This window comes from Carcharodon carcharias, chromosome 5 (assembly GCF_017639515.1).
Source record: "Carcharodon carcharias isolate sCarCar2 chromosome 5, sCarCar2.pri, whole genome shotgun sequence".
NCBI classification, from domain to species: Eukaryota; Metazoa; Chordata; class Chondrichthyes; order Lamniformes; family Lamnidae; genus Carcharodon; species Carcharodon carcharias.
The window spans coordinates 171,880,674-171,898,460 of NC_054471.1; the positions used below are offsets into that span (position 1 = coordinate 171,880,674).

Genomic DNA, 17,787 nt, shown 5'->3' on the forward strand with positions numbered 1-17,787 from the left:
AAAGTCACCGATGATCATCGCGGTACTTTTCGTACGTACCCCATTTATTTCTCTGTATATTCTGCCCTACAGCGGAACTACTTTTAGGAGTCCTATAAACTACTTCCACAGGTGACTTCATACCTTTCCCATTTCTAAACTCTACCCAAACTAATTCAACATCTTGCTTTTCCAAGCTAAGGTCGTACCTCACCACTGTACTAACACCCTTATTCAGCAGAGCTACTCCACCACTTTTTCTGTCTTTTCAAAGTGTCAATATTACCCTTTAGTATTGAGGTCCCGGCCTTGGTCACCTTGTAATCACATCTCTAAAATGGCTGTCAGGTCATATACGTTTATTTCTTTGTGCTAACAATTTATCCATTTTGTTACGAATGCTGTGTGTATTCAGATACAGAGTCTTTATCTCTTTTTAAAACCATTTTTGCAATCTCTGGCCTTCTCTGCTGGTGCACTCTTAACTTTGTACTTCTTAGTGCCCTAGGCCCAACCACCTTTAGTTGCTACATCAATGACCTTCCTTCCATCATAAAGTCAAACGTGGGGATGTTCGCTGACGATTGCACAATGTTCAGCACCATTCACGACTCCTAGGATACTGAAGCAGTCCATGTCCAAATGCAGCAAGACCTGGACAATATCCAGGCATGGGCTCACAAGTGGCAAGTAACATTCATGCCACACAAGTGCCAGGCAATAACCATCTCCAACCAGAGAGAATCCAACCATCACCCTTGATGTTCAATGGCATTACTATCACTGAATCCCCAATTAACATCCTGGGGGTTACCATTGAACAGAACCTGAAATGGACCAGCCATATAAATACCGTGGCTACAAGAACAGTCAGAGGCTAGGAATCATGCGATGAGTACTCACTCCTGACTCCCCAAAGCCTGTCCACCATCTACAAGGCACAAGTCAGGAGTGTGATGGAATACTCTCCACTTGCCTGGATGAGTGCAGCTCCACAACACTGAAGAAGCTGGACACCTTCCAGGACAAAGCAGCCTGCCTAACTGGCACCACATCCACAAACATTCTCTCTCCACCACCAATGCACAGTAGCGGTGTACACAATCTACAAGATGCACTGCAGGAATTCACCAAGGCTCCTTAGACAGCACCTTCCAAAACCACGGCCACTACCACCTAGAAGACAAGGGCAGCAGATAGATGGGAACACCACCACCGCCTGGAGGTTCCCCTCCAAGTAACTCACCATCCTGACTTGGAAACATATCACTGTTCCTTCACTGTCGCTGGGTCAAAATGCTGGAACTCCCTAACAACACTGTGGGTGTACCTACATCATATGGACTGCAGCAGTTCAAGGCGGCAACTCATCACCACCTTAAGGGAAACTAGGGATAGACAATAAAAATGCTGGCCCAGCCAACAAAGACCACATCCCGAGAATGAATAAAAACTGTCCCTTCCTGCCATGGTCAGGTTTATCATTGCTACCCTGCCCTATTACCTCTTGTTTCCTTTTGATTTACCATATGTCCTCTCTTTAAACTATTTAGTTTAGAGCCCTCTCTACTACCCTTTTTGTAAGTCTTGCCTGAACACTGGTCCCAGTACAGTTCGGATGAAGACCATCCCAATGCTACAGCTCCCACTTCCCCAGTGCTGGTGCTAGTGCCTCATGAATCAAAACTCATTTCTCCCACACCAGTCTTTTGAGCCGTACATTCATCTCTAATCTTATTTACCCAACGCTAATTTGCTAATGATCAGGTAAAAAATCCTGAGATTATTACCTTTGAAGTTCTGCTTTAAAATTTAGCCCCTGGCTGCTCATACTCCAAACGCAGAGCCTTTTTCCTGGTCCTATCTATGATGTTGGTACCCATGTGGACCACGACATCCAATTCCTCCCCCTCTCACTGCAAGTTTCTCTCCAGCCCTGAACCCTGGCACTGGACAGGCAACACACCTTATGGACTCTTGGCTAGAAAGAGCTGTCTACTCCCCTGCCCATACTATAGCCTACTACCATTAAATTCCTATTTACTCCCCCCACCTGAATGACTTCCTGTATCATGATTCCATGGTCAGTTTGCTCATCCACCCTGCAACCCCTGCTTTCATCCATACAAGCTGCCAGAACCTTGAACCCTTTGGACAATTGCAACGGTTGTGGCTCCTCTACTTGTGCCTTTGTGAACCCCTTACCCACCTCAATTGCAGTCACACCCTCTTGACCCTGACCATGGGCCAAAATAGATAACCCTATCCTAATGGATGTGACTGCCTTCTGAAACAGAGTTCAGATAACTTTACCCCTCCCCGATGAATTGCAGTGTCCTCAGCTCAGCCTCCAGCTGATTAACCCTGAGCTGAAGCTCCTCGAGCTGCAGACATTTACTGATGTGTAGAATATGGATCACACTGGCGTCCATCAGCCCCCTTATACTGCAGCCACAATGCATTACCTACCCTGCCAACCTTGTGTTAATTATTTTTCATTTCTAATTAATAACCCCATTACTAAGCTTTACTACTGTTAATATATCTTAATACTAATAAAACCTTCCAAAACTCTAATTTATTAGTAATTGTAAGATTTACGAGAAAAATACTCAATTAACTAGTTCCTTGTAACGTCACACTTTGCTTTTTCTCAGGAAGACAATGGAATTGCGGTAATGTCACTGGACTCGTAATGCAGGAGCCCAGGCTAATGCTTGGCAGACATGGGTTCAAATCCCACCACAGCAGCTGGTGAAATTTAAATTCAATTAATAAATCTGGAATTGAAAGCTAGTCTCAGCAATGGTGACCATGAAACTATCAATTGCTGTAAAAACCAATCTGGTTCACTAATGCACTTTAGGGAAGGAAATCTGCCATCCTCATCTGGTCTGGCCTACATATGACTCCAGGCCCAGAACAATGTGATTAACTCAACTTCCCTCTGAAATGGCCTAGCAAGCCACTCAGTTCGAGGGTAATAAGGGATGAGCAACAAATGCTGGCCTTGCCAGTGATGCCCACATCCCATGAAAGAATAAAAAAAAGTCAGTTTACTGTAAAGCCACAGACTAACCACGCTCTTTTTGGTGTTGTGCTACCAATATCCATGTTCTTTTCAGTGCTGTCCCGTTGATCTCTACACTTTTCAGATGACAAAAAGCATTGTCAAAAAGGTAGGTTTTAAGGAGTGTCTTAAAGGAGGAAAGAGCAGTGGAGGGCAAGCTTAGGGAGGCAATTCCAAAGCTTAGGCCCAGGCTGCTAAATACTCGACCACCAATGGTGGAACAATTAAAATTGGGGCGTTCAAGAGACCAGAATTAGATGAGCACATATATCTCAGGTTTGTGGAGCTGGAGGATATTAGAGAGATAGGAGGGGTGGGACCCTAGAAGGCTTGAAAACAAGGATTAGAATTTTAAGAATTGAGGCATTGCTTGACTGGGGCCCATGTTGGTCAGTGAGCACAGGGGTGAATTGGACTTGGAGTGCTAAGGAAGAGGACTGCAGATTTCTAAATTATCTCAAGTCTACTAAGGACAGAATGTGGGAGATCAGCCAGGAGTGCATTGGAATAGTCATATCTAGAGAGAACTGGAGCTCCACTGTTTTAACTGCTTGCCCAATTTTTCACACCCAACTGGGAGAGTGAGAAATGGATAAAAGAGGAGAGAAATGAGAGAGAAAGAGAAAGGAAAATGAGAAAGAAAGAATTGGTCCGTGCATAGTGCCTTTGCTTTGCCTTAGGGAAATAAAATACAAAACAATCTAGTTATGAAAAAGAGTTCTTACAAGACATTTATAAATCTGTGGTGTTTCAGCATCCTTTTAAATATTGCTTAAATACACTTTCAGGAATAGAAATAACATCAAGAGCCCAGTATTTTGGCATCTATATACAGAATAAATTGCAACCAAATGACAAGATTACTGGTTTCATTTGGAGCAACGTTAGCTAAACTAATAGAACAAGCAGTCTTTGGTTTCTGCTTCAGATCCTGAAATTGCTGACTTAGAAAAAAAACAGGTGCTGAACAGACAAAATGTGAACGAATAATATTTTGTAATTTTTAAAAAATCTCCTGTTGATAAATATACATATTTTGTCTTTACAGCAGAGGATGTTATTTAAAAATACAAATTTTCAAGGTCCTGCATCTTAAGTTAAAAGTTGTCTAATGTGAAGTAGCAAGATGGCAAGAGTTCGTGTCTGAAGCCATAGCAAATACGCTTTACTTTCGGTTTTCTTTTTACTGATGCTGTTGATAGCAGTTGTTTGGAAGTGTTGGCTCCCAGTTATTCATTGAGGGAAATAAAATGGAAACCCAACAATATTTTGTTTTAGAAGAATGGCTTCCCTTTCACTGCTTTGCCTCGAAGGTGTCCTGCAGAACGCCTGAGTCGCCTCCTTTCTTCATGATGCTGTTTTTCTGCCTCTTGTCGCTTCTTTTGTTGTTCAGACTACGAAGGGAAGATTGAGAGAATTAATAATCTGCATTCTACACCACATGCAGAAAGACCCCTCAAAAAGTGCTTTTACTCAGAATATTCAGTGGGTGCAGAACAGAATGCAGAAAGGGAAAAAGGAGATGATTAAGCTGGGGAACCAGAGGCACAGGTTTTGGAAAGGTTCTTGAAAACAGGATAGCTGGGGGATTTCTAGAGGGCAAAAACGTAGTGACGAAACCAATGGCCTCTAACGATGACACAAATCAAGTGCCATAGTAGTTTACAATTTGGCATACTTTTTAAGTGCTACACCCTTTAATACTTTGAGTGGTATTTTCAGAATTGATTAGTAGTTTTTGTGCATAAGAAACCTGAACACTTCACAGAAGATGACCATAACAGTTGTTCACAAAAGGTGCAATGTACTGTACTTAATTATGCTGTGCATGCAAACCTATATGACACTAAATTAACATTCAAGTGTAGAGCCCAAAACGCTCATGCTTATTGCAAATATTTTAGGGAGGGAAGGTCATTGATGAACTAGCTGAAAATGGTTTGGCCCAGGACACTACCCTGAAGAACTTCTGCGGTGATATCCTGGGACAGATAATTGACCTCTAACAGCCACAACCGTCTTCTTTTGTGCTAGGTATGACTCCAACTCGTGGAGAACTTTCCCCAATTACCAATTACTCCAGTTTTGCTCGAGCTCTTCGTTGCTACACTCGGTCAAATGCTGCCCTGATGTCAAGGGCAGTCACTCTCACCTCACCTCTGGAGTACAGCTCTTTTGCTCATGTTTGGACCAAGGCTTTAATGAGGTCAGGAACTGAGTAGCCCTGGCAGAACCAAAACTGAGCGTCAGTGAGCGGGTTATTTCTGAGTACATGCCCCTTAATAGCAATGTCGACGATCCCTTCCATCATTACGCTGATGATCGAGATTCCAATATCAAATACAGGTTTGCAACATTTCTCAGTTTATTGCATTTGATAATGTCCAGCGCACACAGATGTTTTAAGCAGGACACAGAGAAATAAATATTACCATGATTTCTGAGGCTGGAGATGTAACCTTATCTTCCCTTTTAAACCAGGCTCTCTCTACAACTTAAGGAAAAGCTTAAGGTCTTTATAAGTCTATGCTCATGGAATACAGTCACTGCTACTTCATTATGGCATGACAAATGTTATTGCGAATACGACTCCAGAAAGGAAATTTTTTTTCAGAACAACAGATGCCAACCTGTTGGGTGTTCATTGTCTCCACTGTGTCAGCTAAATTGCACCCTGACACATACAACCCAAAAGCATCCTGAGAATGAAAAACTCTTAACCAATTAATTATTTCTAGATATAGTTCAAATCATCTACAGGCAAAAAGAAAGCAAAATCTTTAATCTTAAGAGATTTACCCAAATCCTACTGCTACATATTTTTGTATAAACAACTACGAATTTTACATTGTTCATGGAATGCTTCATTTTGGAGCTCCTCAGGTTCATTCCCCTTTTAAAAAAAATAGAAACCTCTTTTGGGTTGTCCAAACCAACGGATCAGATCTTGGCTCTGCAGTCCTGCCACATTCAGTCATGAATGGTGGAGGACAAATAAACAACTAACTGGAGGATGAGGCTCCAGAAATATCCCCATCTTCAATGATGCCAGAGCGCAGCACATCATGGCAAAGGATAACGCTGAAGCATTTGCAACCATCTATAGCCAGAAATGCCAAGTGGATGATCCACCTCGGCTCCTCCAAAGGTCCCCAGCATCGCAGATGCCAGTCTTTAGTCAATTTAATTCACTCCACGAGATATCAAGAAACAGCTGAAGGCACTGGATACAGCAAAGGCTATTGGCCCTGACAATGTTCTGGCAATACTACTGAAGACTTGAGCTCCAGAACTTGCTTCACCCCTAGCCAAGTTGTTACAGTACAGTTACAACACTGACATCTACCCAGCAAAGTGAAAAATTGCTCAGCTATGTCCCGTCCACAAAAAACAGGATAAATGCAAGCCGGTCAATTACCGTCCCATCAGTCTACTCTCCATCATCAGTAAAGTGATGGATGAGGTCATCAACAGTGCTATCAAATGGCACTTGCTTACAAATAAGCAGCTCGCTAATGCTAGCTTGGGGTCTGCCAGGATCACTCAGCCCCTGACCTCATTACAGCCTTGATTCAAACATGGACAAAAAAAAGAGTTGAACTCCAGAGGTGAGGTGAGAGTGGCTACCCTTGACATTAAGGCAGCATTTGACTGTGTGTGGCTCTAAAGAGCCTGAGCAAAACTAGAGTCAATAGGAATCAGAGGAAAGCTCTCCACTGGTTGGAGTCATACCTAGCATAAAGATGGCGGTTGTTATTGTTGGAGATCAATCATCTCAGTTCCAGGACATCTTAGCAGGAGTTGCTCAGGGTAGTGTCCTTGGCACAACCATCTTCAGCTGCTTTATCAATGACATTCCTTCCATCATAAGGTCAAAAGTGGGAATGTTTGTTGATGTTTGCACAATGTTCAGCACCATTCACGGCTCCTCAGTTACTGAAGCAGTCCGTGTCCAAATGCAGCAAGGCCTGAACAATATTCAGGCTTGGGCTAGTAAGTGGCAAGTAACATCCACGCCACACAAGTGCTAGGCAATGACCATCGCCCCTTGACATTCAATGGCATTAGCATCAGGATAGAATAGAATGTTGAATCGTGTCAACATTCTGGGGGCACCATCAACCAGAAACTTAACAGGACTAGCCATATAAATACTGTGGCTACAAGAGGTCAGAGGCTCGGAATCCTGTGGCGATTAACCCACCTCCTGATGCCCCAAAACCTGTCCACAATTTACAAGACACGAGTCAGGAGTGTGATGGGATATTCTCCACTAGCCTGAGTGCAGCTCCAACAACACTCAAAAGCTTTACACCACCCAGGACAAAGCAGCTTGCTTGATTGGCACCCCATCCACAAACATTCACTCCCTCCACAATGGCAGCAGTGTGTACCATCTACAAGATGCACTGCAGAAACTCACCAAGGCTCCTTAGACAGAACCTTCCAAACTCACGACCACCATCATCTAGAATGACAAGGGCAGCAGATTCATGGGAACAATGCCACCTGGAAGATCTCCTCCAAGTCACACACCATCCTGACTAGGGTCAAAACCCTGGAAGTCGCTCACTAACAGCACTGTGGGTGTACCTACACCATAGGGACTGCAGCAGTTCAAGGCAGCAGCTCACTACCACCTTCGCAAAGGCAATTAGCGATGGGTAATAAACGCTGACCTAGCCAGCGATGCCCACATCCCATGAATAAATTTAAAAAAACATTTTCAATCAGTAGTTACAAATGGAATGTAAAGTTTGATCTTTGAAGGACTGCAAGGGTTCAGAATACATTTTCCATTTTTAAGATCAATACTGATGCATTTCATACCAATGACAATGCTATTGTTTTATTATCTGTACATCTACTGCAATGAAAATGTCATAATTTACTCCCAAACATTTAAGCTACAACAACTGACATATTTAGTATAAAGACTCAAAAATAAGGTCACACCAAGTTGAGGGCTATGCTTTCTCCAAGCTGCTGGAAAATAAAAATATTCTTTTACCTGTGCGTGGTAGTATAAGTCTTTTCAAATTTACCAAAGAAAAAAAACTTGATTAGCAGCACAGACTTTTCATTGTTTTACATTTTTTAAACCATCAAGGGCCCACTCCCTCATTTCTTCCAAAGTGAGTTTTTGGCGTCAGGTTCTCTTCTCCTCCAACCCCAATATCTTTTCCTCCTCTTTGCCCCATCCCCCCTCCACTCAATTTTATTCACATACTGAATTTCAGGAGGTTGCTTTATTAGTAAATGTTTGTGCTTAAAGTTGGAAGTGATTATGCTGAGAACAGAACATTTCCTACTTTTGCTATTCAGAGTCAGCATCAAATGTCAAATACAGAACAGCACTTCAACTCTGCCCAACAAGGCAACCTTATTCACAACTCAGAATAGTGCCCCTATTGTACCAGTCTGAATTTTTTTCCACTCCCACATCAGCTATGAATAACTTCATAATGATTTATTGTGAAATTGTAGTTTTTCAAATAATCTCCATGAAAGACAGAATTACATAGTATAGATGTGGTGCCCATCTGGATAAAGCTATTTTCTAGCATCACTTTGTTGGTACTGAGGGTACCTTAAGGTAGAATTTTATCTTCACTCTCCAGGCAGTAATCTGGCAAACTGCCTACCTAGTCTATCGTCTTTATTCAATCCCCTACTGATCCGGGATAGATGGGAGCTCAGGGGAGATTGACAAAGGTGTCATAGACACAAGACAAAGGGCATCTTAATGGTAGTGATGAAGACTAAAGAAGGTGCTGATAGTGCCATAAACGTAAGATAGCAGAATGTGTTAATAGTTGCACAAGGATCAGCACTCTGAAAGCGCAACATAGAAACAGGTGGCCCTGTGGGGAACAAAGGGAGAGGAAAATAAATTAAAAATAAAAAAAATTAAATAGAAAAATAAAACAAAAAATTGGATTAAGAAAGGGGTAAAGATGGAGGAGAGAGTTCATGGTCTGAAGTTGAACTCAATGTTAAGTCTGGAAAGCTGTAAAGTGCCTAAATCGGAAGATGAGGTGCCGTTCCTCCAGCGAGTGTTGGGCTTCAATGAAACAACGTAGCAAACCAAGGATGGACATGTGGGCATAAGAGCAGGGTGGAGTGTTCAAATGGCAAGTGACAGGAAGGTCTGGGTCATACTTCCAGACTGAGCGAAGGTGTTCCGCAAAACGGTCACCCAGTCTGCGGTTAGTCTCCCCAATTTAGAGGAGGCCGCATTGGGAGCAGTGAATGCAGTAGACTAAATTGAACAAGGTGCAAGTGATGCGCTGCTTCACCTGGAAGGAGTGTTTGGGTCTTGGACAGAGAGGAGGGAGGAGTTAAAGGAGCCAGTTTTGCACCTTCTATGATTGCATGGGAAAGGGGATGAGGAGTTTGGGGTGATGGATGATTGAACCAGGGTATCACAGAGGGAACGGCCCCTACAGAATACTGATTGTGGGGAGGGGGTGGGGGTCAGAAAAAGTTGTATTTGGTGGTGACATCATGCTGGAGTTGGCGGAAATGGCAGAGGATGCTCCTTTAAATGCAGAGGCTGGCGGGGGATGACGAAAAATGAGGACATGGGGTACCTGATCATGGATCTGGGAAGGAGGGGCAGAGGTGTGGGAAATGGGTTGGGGTTGAGGACTCTGTCAACCACAGTTGGGGGGGGGGGCCTCGGTTAAGGAAAAAGGAAGGTATGTCAGAAGTGCCGTTTTGGAAGGTAGCATCATCAGAACAGATAGGATGGAGGGAGAGGAACTGGGAGAATAGGATGGTGTCCTCAAAAGGAAGCAGGGTTGAGAAATTGTAATCGAGATAGCTGTGGGAGTCAGTGGGCTTGTAATGAATATTGGTAGATAGTCTATCACCAGAAATAGAAAGAGATGTCAAGGAAGGGAAGTGTCAGAGAGGGACCATTTGAAGGTGCGAGAGGGGTGGAAATTGGAAGCAAAAAGAAAAATAAATTTGATAAATTTTCCAGGTCCAGGCAAGAGCATGAAGCAGCACCGATACAGTCACGGATGTACTGAAAAAAAAAGAGATTAATGGAAAGTTTGATTTGAATGTTGATTGCAATGCCCACTCACTGTACATCATGTGACTTAGTGACAGATCAAGCAGGCCTCTCTATTGTTGTTCAAAATGAATATTCTTTTTGCAATGACACATCTTTCAATTTTAGGACAGTATTTGCAATTAATCACAATTCATCCTCAAACACCAACTCAGAGCAGCCAACACTGAAGAAAGTTTTGGAGTGGAACTTATAGTTGGTCATGTTTTTAAAAATGTAAAAATACAGGGTGGCATTTGCTTTTTCAGATTAGGCCACAGTAAAATATATTACGTATTGGAGGCCAAGATGAGAGACAAGTCAAAGGGAATTAAATAGGTCTGTGAATCAGGAATCTGAATTCCAAGCCAGATAAATAGTAGTAGACTGCAGCTGACAAGTATTTTGTCAAGCATACATTTATCAAGTTGCAATATTTTCTTTGCGTGCAATGAACTATTTACATAAAATTTCCAGGTTGTGAATGGTATAGATCTGCAAGATTACAGAAAGCTTGTGTCGTTTTGCCTGTGTAGGCACAAAGTAGATCAATTACTTAAATTTACCAAAGAAGCATTTTTACAACTGCATGCTATTTGGCTCAAATTTTTCTATTCACTAAAATGCAATCCACAAAAAAAATCAAACTATCTACAACAACCATAAACAAAAACAATTTTACTCTCCCGTTGTAAGTTAACAACCTACTCCACTACATAGTCTAGAAAGTACAATTTATTCACATGATTAACATGTTAGTCATAATCAATAATTGCATTTTGTTATTAACTTACTCCATCACTCTCCACCCACAGGGCAGAATTGTCCCAGGGATCGGAAAAGTCCAATATCGGGTAGGAAAATCAGGGTAGCAACGATAGCAATGGTGGCTTTTTCTACCATATCATGTGCCGCTTTAAAACATTTAGAGGCACCGGTTTTACACAGATCGCTGGCTAGGCAGCTTCCGATTCCCCTGCCCTGCCGTGACCTCAGGCCTTCAGTAAACTGGGCGCCATATTTAAAGGCCACCTCTACACAGAGCTGGCACTCTTCAAGGGATAGGAAGCTGCTGGGAACTGATGGCTGCCAAAAGGGAGGAAACATGCTGCCTGAAAATTTAGCGGCGCCTTCCTCGAGTGCCTACTAGAAGCAGTGGGGGCCCACTGCGAAGTCCTCTGCCCCCACTCTGGGTGACGAAACTTATTCAAGGTGAGAAATCCAGCATGAGAGACGGTGGCAGCAGTGGTCAGTGCCAACACCCTCCAAAAGAGGACAGCCATCCAGTACAGAAAGAGGATGAATGATCTTCCCCATTCTGCTAGGGTTAAGCCACTCTCATCACTCAACACTCTCTCACTCTCAAATCCATCACACATCCATAGGGGTCTCACTCACTGCCAGCTTAAAGGACATCACCATTCACTCTCTCACATACACCTTCGTCTGCCCTCCAGATTGTCCTCTCATCCTCTCCACTCACCACCCACACATGCCAGGCATCCTTTTCATCTGGCTTGGCAGGTGTCCTGTTTACACTCTCCCCATCTGTATTCATGCAGGACAAGCTGGCACACAACAAAAGGGAGAGGTTGCAGACTGATGGAGAAATGCCTCACATCAAGGTCCTTATCAGACTTTGAAAGTAGAGCCATCCATCTGGCCAGTGATGATGTGGACCGTTTCTGTGCTGATGGTGAGGTCAGCGGCGCTCAACCAAGTGAGGATTCGTCAATGCAACATCCATCAGGCAACCATGTTGTGATTGAGTTCCCCTGTTCTGCAGCCTCCTGCCATGCACTAATTATCTCTCCTTGCTTTTGCAGGCACATCTGGGAAGCAGCCAAGGGGGTTCATGACCCAGGTCTTCGACTACAGCCGAGGACAGCATGGGACAGAAATCCGCAGACACAAATTGTAGACCCGTCACAGAGCTTACCCACAACCTCCACCAGCGCACAGTCACACACCTCAGTGGGATCTAGTTTTTGAGTAGCCTCAGGGTCACAATCTGGTGAGCACATCACACTGTCTGATCCACAGCAGGCATAGGCAGAGACTTCCCAAGCTTCTGACACTCAGAGGACTGCTGGATGCCAGAAATCTGCTGAGTCAGAGTCAGATGAGGAGCCTCTGGACTCTGATTATAGCTCAGTTGCTGGAGATGCAAAAGCAAGCTCAGGAACATCAGGAAGGGATGGCTGCTGCACTCCTCAGATTGCAAGGCATGATGGAGGAGACTGTCCGCCTTCAGTCTGAGCTGATAGTGTGTTGGCATGCCGATGCTGAGGTCAACACTGGTAGGATGGCGGCTGCCATGGAAACCTTGGTCCAGAAGTGCACTCCATTACTGAGGAACTTGCTGACATCCATCAATGCCAACAACAGAGGGTCTTGAGCTCACTCCAGCTGCCTCTTCCTCTCAAGGAGTCTGCCAGGAGCCCTCAGGCACCCATAGAGAGGATGATCAGCAGATGCACACCCTGGGGCCATCCACACAGGTGACTTGGAGTGTCTGGCTCATCCGAATCCCCTCTTCCTGTAACCCCAGCAGCTCCAGTTCTGCAGGCCGAGGACAGGGCTTTTGCTGTGGCAAAACCACTTCAGAGGACGCCCGCCAAAGTCATCACAGACAACAGGGCATAGCAGTCAGCAGGTCACCTCCAGCTCTGCTGTGAATGTCGGGGGAGCACCAAGATGTAGTGATAGGGTTAGAAAGGGCAAGAAGATGTAGTTGCATAACGTGAGCACGGGTGCTAATCGATCGCACTTAATGTTGACCACTGTAAATACACACCCAAGAATGTTTCCTTGCCCATGGCTCCTTGTTATGTCCACCATAATCTGATTGTTGTGTGTCAATCAGATGTGAAACCTTGCTCCCTGTACGAAATGAAGGCTAGTGTCGCAGTCCAGGGCCTCTCACCTGTGCAGAGTGTAACCTTTGGAGCAGTGATTGCTCGGCTTAAAATTCACTCTCCAGTTTAGTGGTGCGTACACCATGTGGCTATTGTTTGTTGCAAGAATTTCGTACCCAAGTGTCACTGGTTTCCGTGATGTTCTCCTTGCGCTCTCAGCACCTTAGAGGCAGAGCTGCCCCTCCATTATGTCACCATTCCTGACAGGTGAAGGTGTGGGGCTGAAAGGAACAGGTGATAAAGCCTGCCAAAGGATAAAGTGCTGTTAAAGTCCATCTGCCCCGTATCTCAGCAGTGTCTCCATGGTATGGCCCTCTTCATGGAGTGTATGTGCACTGCCCTCAACCAGCCAGGTGTCAGACGTTCCCAGGTGCAATGTGAAGATCTCAGGAGCATCCTCACTGCATCTCAACATCATCCTCCCGGAAACTTGTGGTAATGAGGGCCTCATGAATACGCCTGCCTCATCTGGGCAGTGCAATGGCCTCATCACCTGCACCCTCGCCTTCCAGGACCTCATCAGAATCATCATCCCCTTCCGTTTCCTTCTCATCAGAGGGGTCGTGCAGCTCTTGCATTTCTTCATCATCCAGGTCCTCCCCACTTTGCATTGCCAGGTTGTGTAGCGCGCAGCAACCTATGGTGCTCCCCTCTGGGGAGTGTACTGCAGTGCTCTGCCAGATCTGTCAATGTTCAGCCGGTTCGTGTACCTGCAGATAGCACTTGCGCCGTCTATAGACCCTGGGTCTAGCGATGTGCCTATGATCGAGTGCTCTGCAGAGTTCATCCTCTGCATGCGGAGGAGGTTATGCCGCCCCTTGATCTTCAGGGTTCTGCTCCTCCCTTTCGTGAGCCAGGCGCCTCTGTCACATTCTTCTCTCCTGCCTATAAACAATGAGGCAGACAGCAAGATCACCAGGCTCCATGTTCCTAATATAAAAACAAAAAAACTGCGGATGCTGGAAATCCAGAACAAAAACAGAATTACCTGGAAAAACTCAGCAGGTCTGGCAGCATCGGCGGAGAAGAAAAGAGTTGACGTTTCGAGTCCTCATGACGAAGGGTCATGAGGACTCGAAACGTCAACTCTTTTCTTCTCCGCCGATGCTGCCAGACCTGCTGAGTTTTTCCAGGTAATTCTGTTTTTGTTTTTGTTTTCCATGTTCCTAATGGTCTCCTCACTGCAATATCAAAGAGAGAGATGCAAGGGTCAGCACTTGTCTCCTAAGGAGCACTCTTGGTCTAGTTATTGCCTGCGGCTGCCTCGCAAGGCCCCTTAACGCATGCTGGAGAGTCCAGGCCACCTCATGGATACCCAGTGTTTAGTGCACATGGTTCACCATGCCCCACCCAGCACCGCGCCCCACACACCACAGGACCAAGTGGTGACAGTTTCGGCTACTTGACTGCACCCTGAACTCTCGTTTCAGACGCAGCCATTGTGCTAACGTGCACTCAAAGGCTTTGAGGTTTGCTTGGACCATGAGGGCGACTTGCCAATGTCAATTTAAACATAATGCAAACAACTAGAAGCACACTCCTCTGCCAGTGTTTGATGGCGATCTTTCCCAAGAGGATCCTCAAGCTTGCCTAGTTGCGCATTGGTTCTGCAGCACCATAGCACTCAGAGTTTGAAGTGTGCACATGAGGGATTAACAGTAGAGGAGCAATCATTAGCACTGTCAGGAATTAGTGCTGCTTGAGTGGGCACAATTGCTTGACTAGCCTGACCCCAGCGTATCAATTGAGCTCAAGCTAAACGCTCTCAGCTGTGGAAAAGTGCTCATCTTTGACATGTTCCAGCATTTGCCCAGCTGTTTTCTTCCCCTGCCTCCACCCTGGCATGTGTGTTCAAACAGTCTGTGCAGCCATGACCCCCACCCCCCCTCCTTGCACTGTAGCTCTTACCCAGAGGGTTCCCTCCTCTCCGGCACAGGTGCATTTGCCCCGAGGTTCCCTTCTCCCTCTTTCCCCCGATGTGCACTGTAGCCATTACCCAGAGGTTCCCTTCTCCCCGGCATTAGCGCCCTTGCCCCAAGATTCCCTTCTCCATCTTGCACAATTGCACTTACTGTCGCCCTGGCCCTGAGATTCCCTTCTCCCTGGCACAGGCACCCATGCTCCGAGATTATGTTCTTCCCTCTTGCACTGCAACACTCACCCAGAGGTTCTCTTCTCCCTTGCACTGTCACCCTTGCCTCAAGGTTCCCTCCTCCCCAACACTGTCGCCCTTGCCCCGGCACCACAAGTCAACCACGAAGATGACTTTGTGGAGACTTGCCCCCCCATGCTCCAAATCTGTGGAGCCGCTTCCTTGCATTGGGATCATCGCAAGTGCTGCGCAAAGTTGTGTGCATTCACCTCTGAGTTCCCCTCGAAGTTCAAGTCGCCAGTGCACACCTTTTGAAGGCAGTTGTAAATCACTGACGTGGGCTTTAAATTTGACGTGGCAGGATGATTCTGGTGTGTGATCCCAATAATGAGGTGCAAATTAAGTTCCCAATGCTTGACAGTGGGAAATGTGGGCCCGCTATTGGTGGGGGAAGGGGACAATTGCTTCCTGGATTCACGTTGCTGGGAAACACACCTAGAGCCTTCTCGTGAGATTCTCTGACCTCACCACTAAACACGCCTGTCACAGTTGGGCAAAGAAAATCCTGGCCATAGCCTAATTTATCAATACTGCAGGCTTCATCTACAGCATCAATCTCAAGCACACCCTATCCCAATGGGAGTCAATGCCAAATTCAACCAGAGTTCTAGTCCAGCAGCAACCCAACCCAAATCCCACAGTCACAACATTTATAAAGTACATTTATGTATTTATCGTTCACAATGCCAACTGTATTGCTTGAGACAATCTCCAAGGCAGATTTTGTTTTCTCTTGAATGCCAACCCCTCCCCTGCGTCCCTAATCTAAGTTTGACATCGACTGTGTTCCACCAAGGCCCAGTCTCTCCTCTTCTGCCCTGACTCCTTGCCATTCCTCTGCCTCAGCTGCTAAAGAAAATTACTTGGTCTAAAGTCAGTTGTTGGTGTGCTCAGGCACTGGGTATTGCATTTCAACTCCAATACAAAGAGCCAATCAGATGGTCTAGTTTTTCTCCAAAAACTCAATAGTGGCGCATCGTGTCTGAAGCCAAGACTTTAATTGAAAGAGCATAAAGCGTAACATCCCAGGCTTTCCTTTTAAAATAAATGGTGAGGCTAATGGTGCTCGCTGTTATTTTATCTGCAAATAGTACAGTAACTTTGGGTGAGGAGCAAATGTGCAGCTAACTCAAATATCCAAAAATTTGCTGTCAGAATTGTGCTGCCCTGCCATTACCCTTGGCAAAAATAGCATCCCTGTCAGCTCACCACAACATTCAATGCCTTTTAATGAAGTTGCTGCATTTGTGCAGTTGAAATTAACTAAACCCACCACAGAAAGTTAAGTCTTGTCCATTCCAGTTTAAGTTGCTTTTTAACAATGTGATAAATATTAATTACTGCCAAACAATCTCTCTGGTGCTGAAAATTAACTGTTACAAGTAATGAGTGCCATTCCTTCAGGTTTTAATTGTTGGGAATTTTTAAAATGTCAAATTATATCAAATTCTTTGAAAAAAATTCTCTCTTCTCGCTCAAATCTTTCTTTCCCTTTCATTTTTCTTCCTGTACCTGATTTGACACTGAATTCACATTCTAATTTTTACTTCCTTCTCAATCTTTGTGCTATTAATTTCATAATACTTCAATCCGTTTGGTTAAGCAAATACACAGCTGCTTGCCCTGTTCACTTGGGTCTCAGATGTCTGGTCTTCCTCGCTGCACCATCATTAACTCACTTTCTGCAACTTGTCATGCAAAAAGTTTAAAAACTAAATGTGTAAGACCAAGCCTAATCAACAGCAAGTAACAGTGGGCCATTTAACCCCTTGAGCCTATTCTGCTATTCAACGAAATCATGGCCAGTCTATGGTCTAACTCTACATATCTGCTTTTGCCCCATATCCCTTAATATCTTTTGGTTAACAAAAAAATATCAATCTCAGATTTAAAATCAACAATTGATCTAACATCAATTACCATTCCCAGAAGGAAGTGCCAAACTCCTGCCACCCTTCATGTGTAGAAGAGTTTCCTAATTTTATTCCTGAAAGGTCTAGCTCTAAATTTAAACCATGTCCCCTAGTCCTGGACTCTGCAAAATTGTTTTTCTCTATCTAACCTATATCCCTTAATTTTTTGAAAATTTTGAATAAATCAGCCCTTAAACCTTCTCATTTCTACTGAATACAATCCTGGTTTGTGTAATCCCTCAACTTAACCGTTGGAGTCCAGGCATCATTCCAGTAAACATACGCTCCACTCCCTGCAGGCCCAATATTTCCTTCCTTCGGTGCAATGCTCAGCACTGCCCACAATACTCTAGGTGTGATCTAACCAGGGTTTTCCTTTTGTATCTAGTCCTCCAGATATAAAGGAAAGTATTCCAAATTCTGTGATTAGCTTCTGTACCTGACCGTGACATTTTACCGGTCTATGCACTTGGACCCTAAAGTCCACTTTTTCTAACTTCTCACCATTTAAGAAGTACCTTGTTTCCAAATGGATGACCTCACATTTAACAACAGGTAAATCATTTGTCATAGTTTTGACTATTCACTTAATCTATTAATATACTTTTGTAATTTTATTCTTCTATTTAAACTGCTTACAATGCTGTGCATCTTTGAGCCAACAGCATACTTGGATATGTCTTTTTTTAATCCCA

General features: G+C 44.5%; 1 protein-coding gene across 1 annotated transcript in view; it reads right to left on the reverse strand.

Annotated features, from left to right (window-relative positions):
- Positions 1-3,754: 3,754 nt before the first annotated feature.
- The window catches only part of nol10 (nucleolar protein 10), a 70,521-nt gene continuing 56,488 nt past the window's right edge, over positions 3,755-17,787 (reverse strand). The window contains exon 21 of the mRNA XM_041188874.1: positions 3,755-4,443. Coding sequence (XP_041044808.1) covers positions 4,324-4,443 — 120 coding nt within the window. The 3' untranslated portion in view covers positions 3,755-4,323. The remainder of the gene's footprint in view (positions 4,444-17,787) is intronic.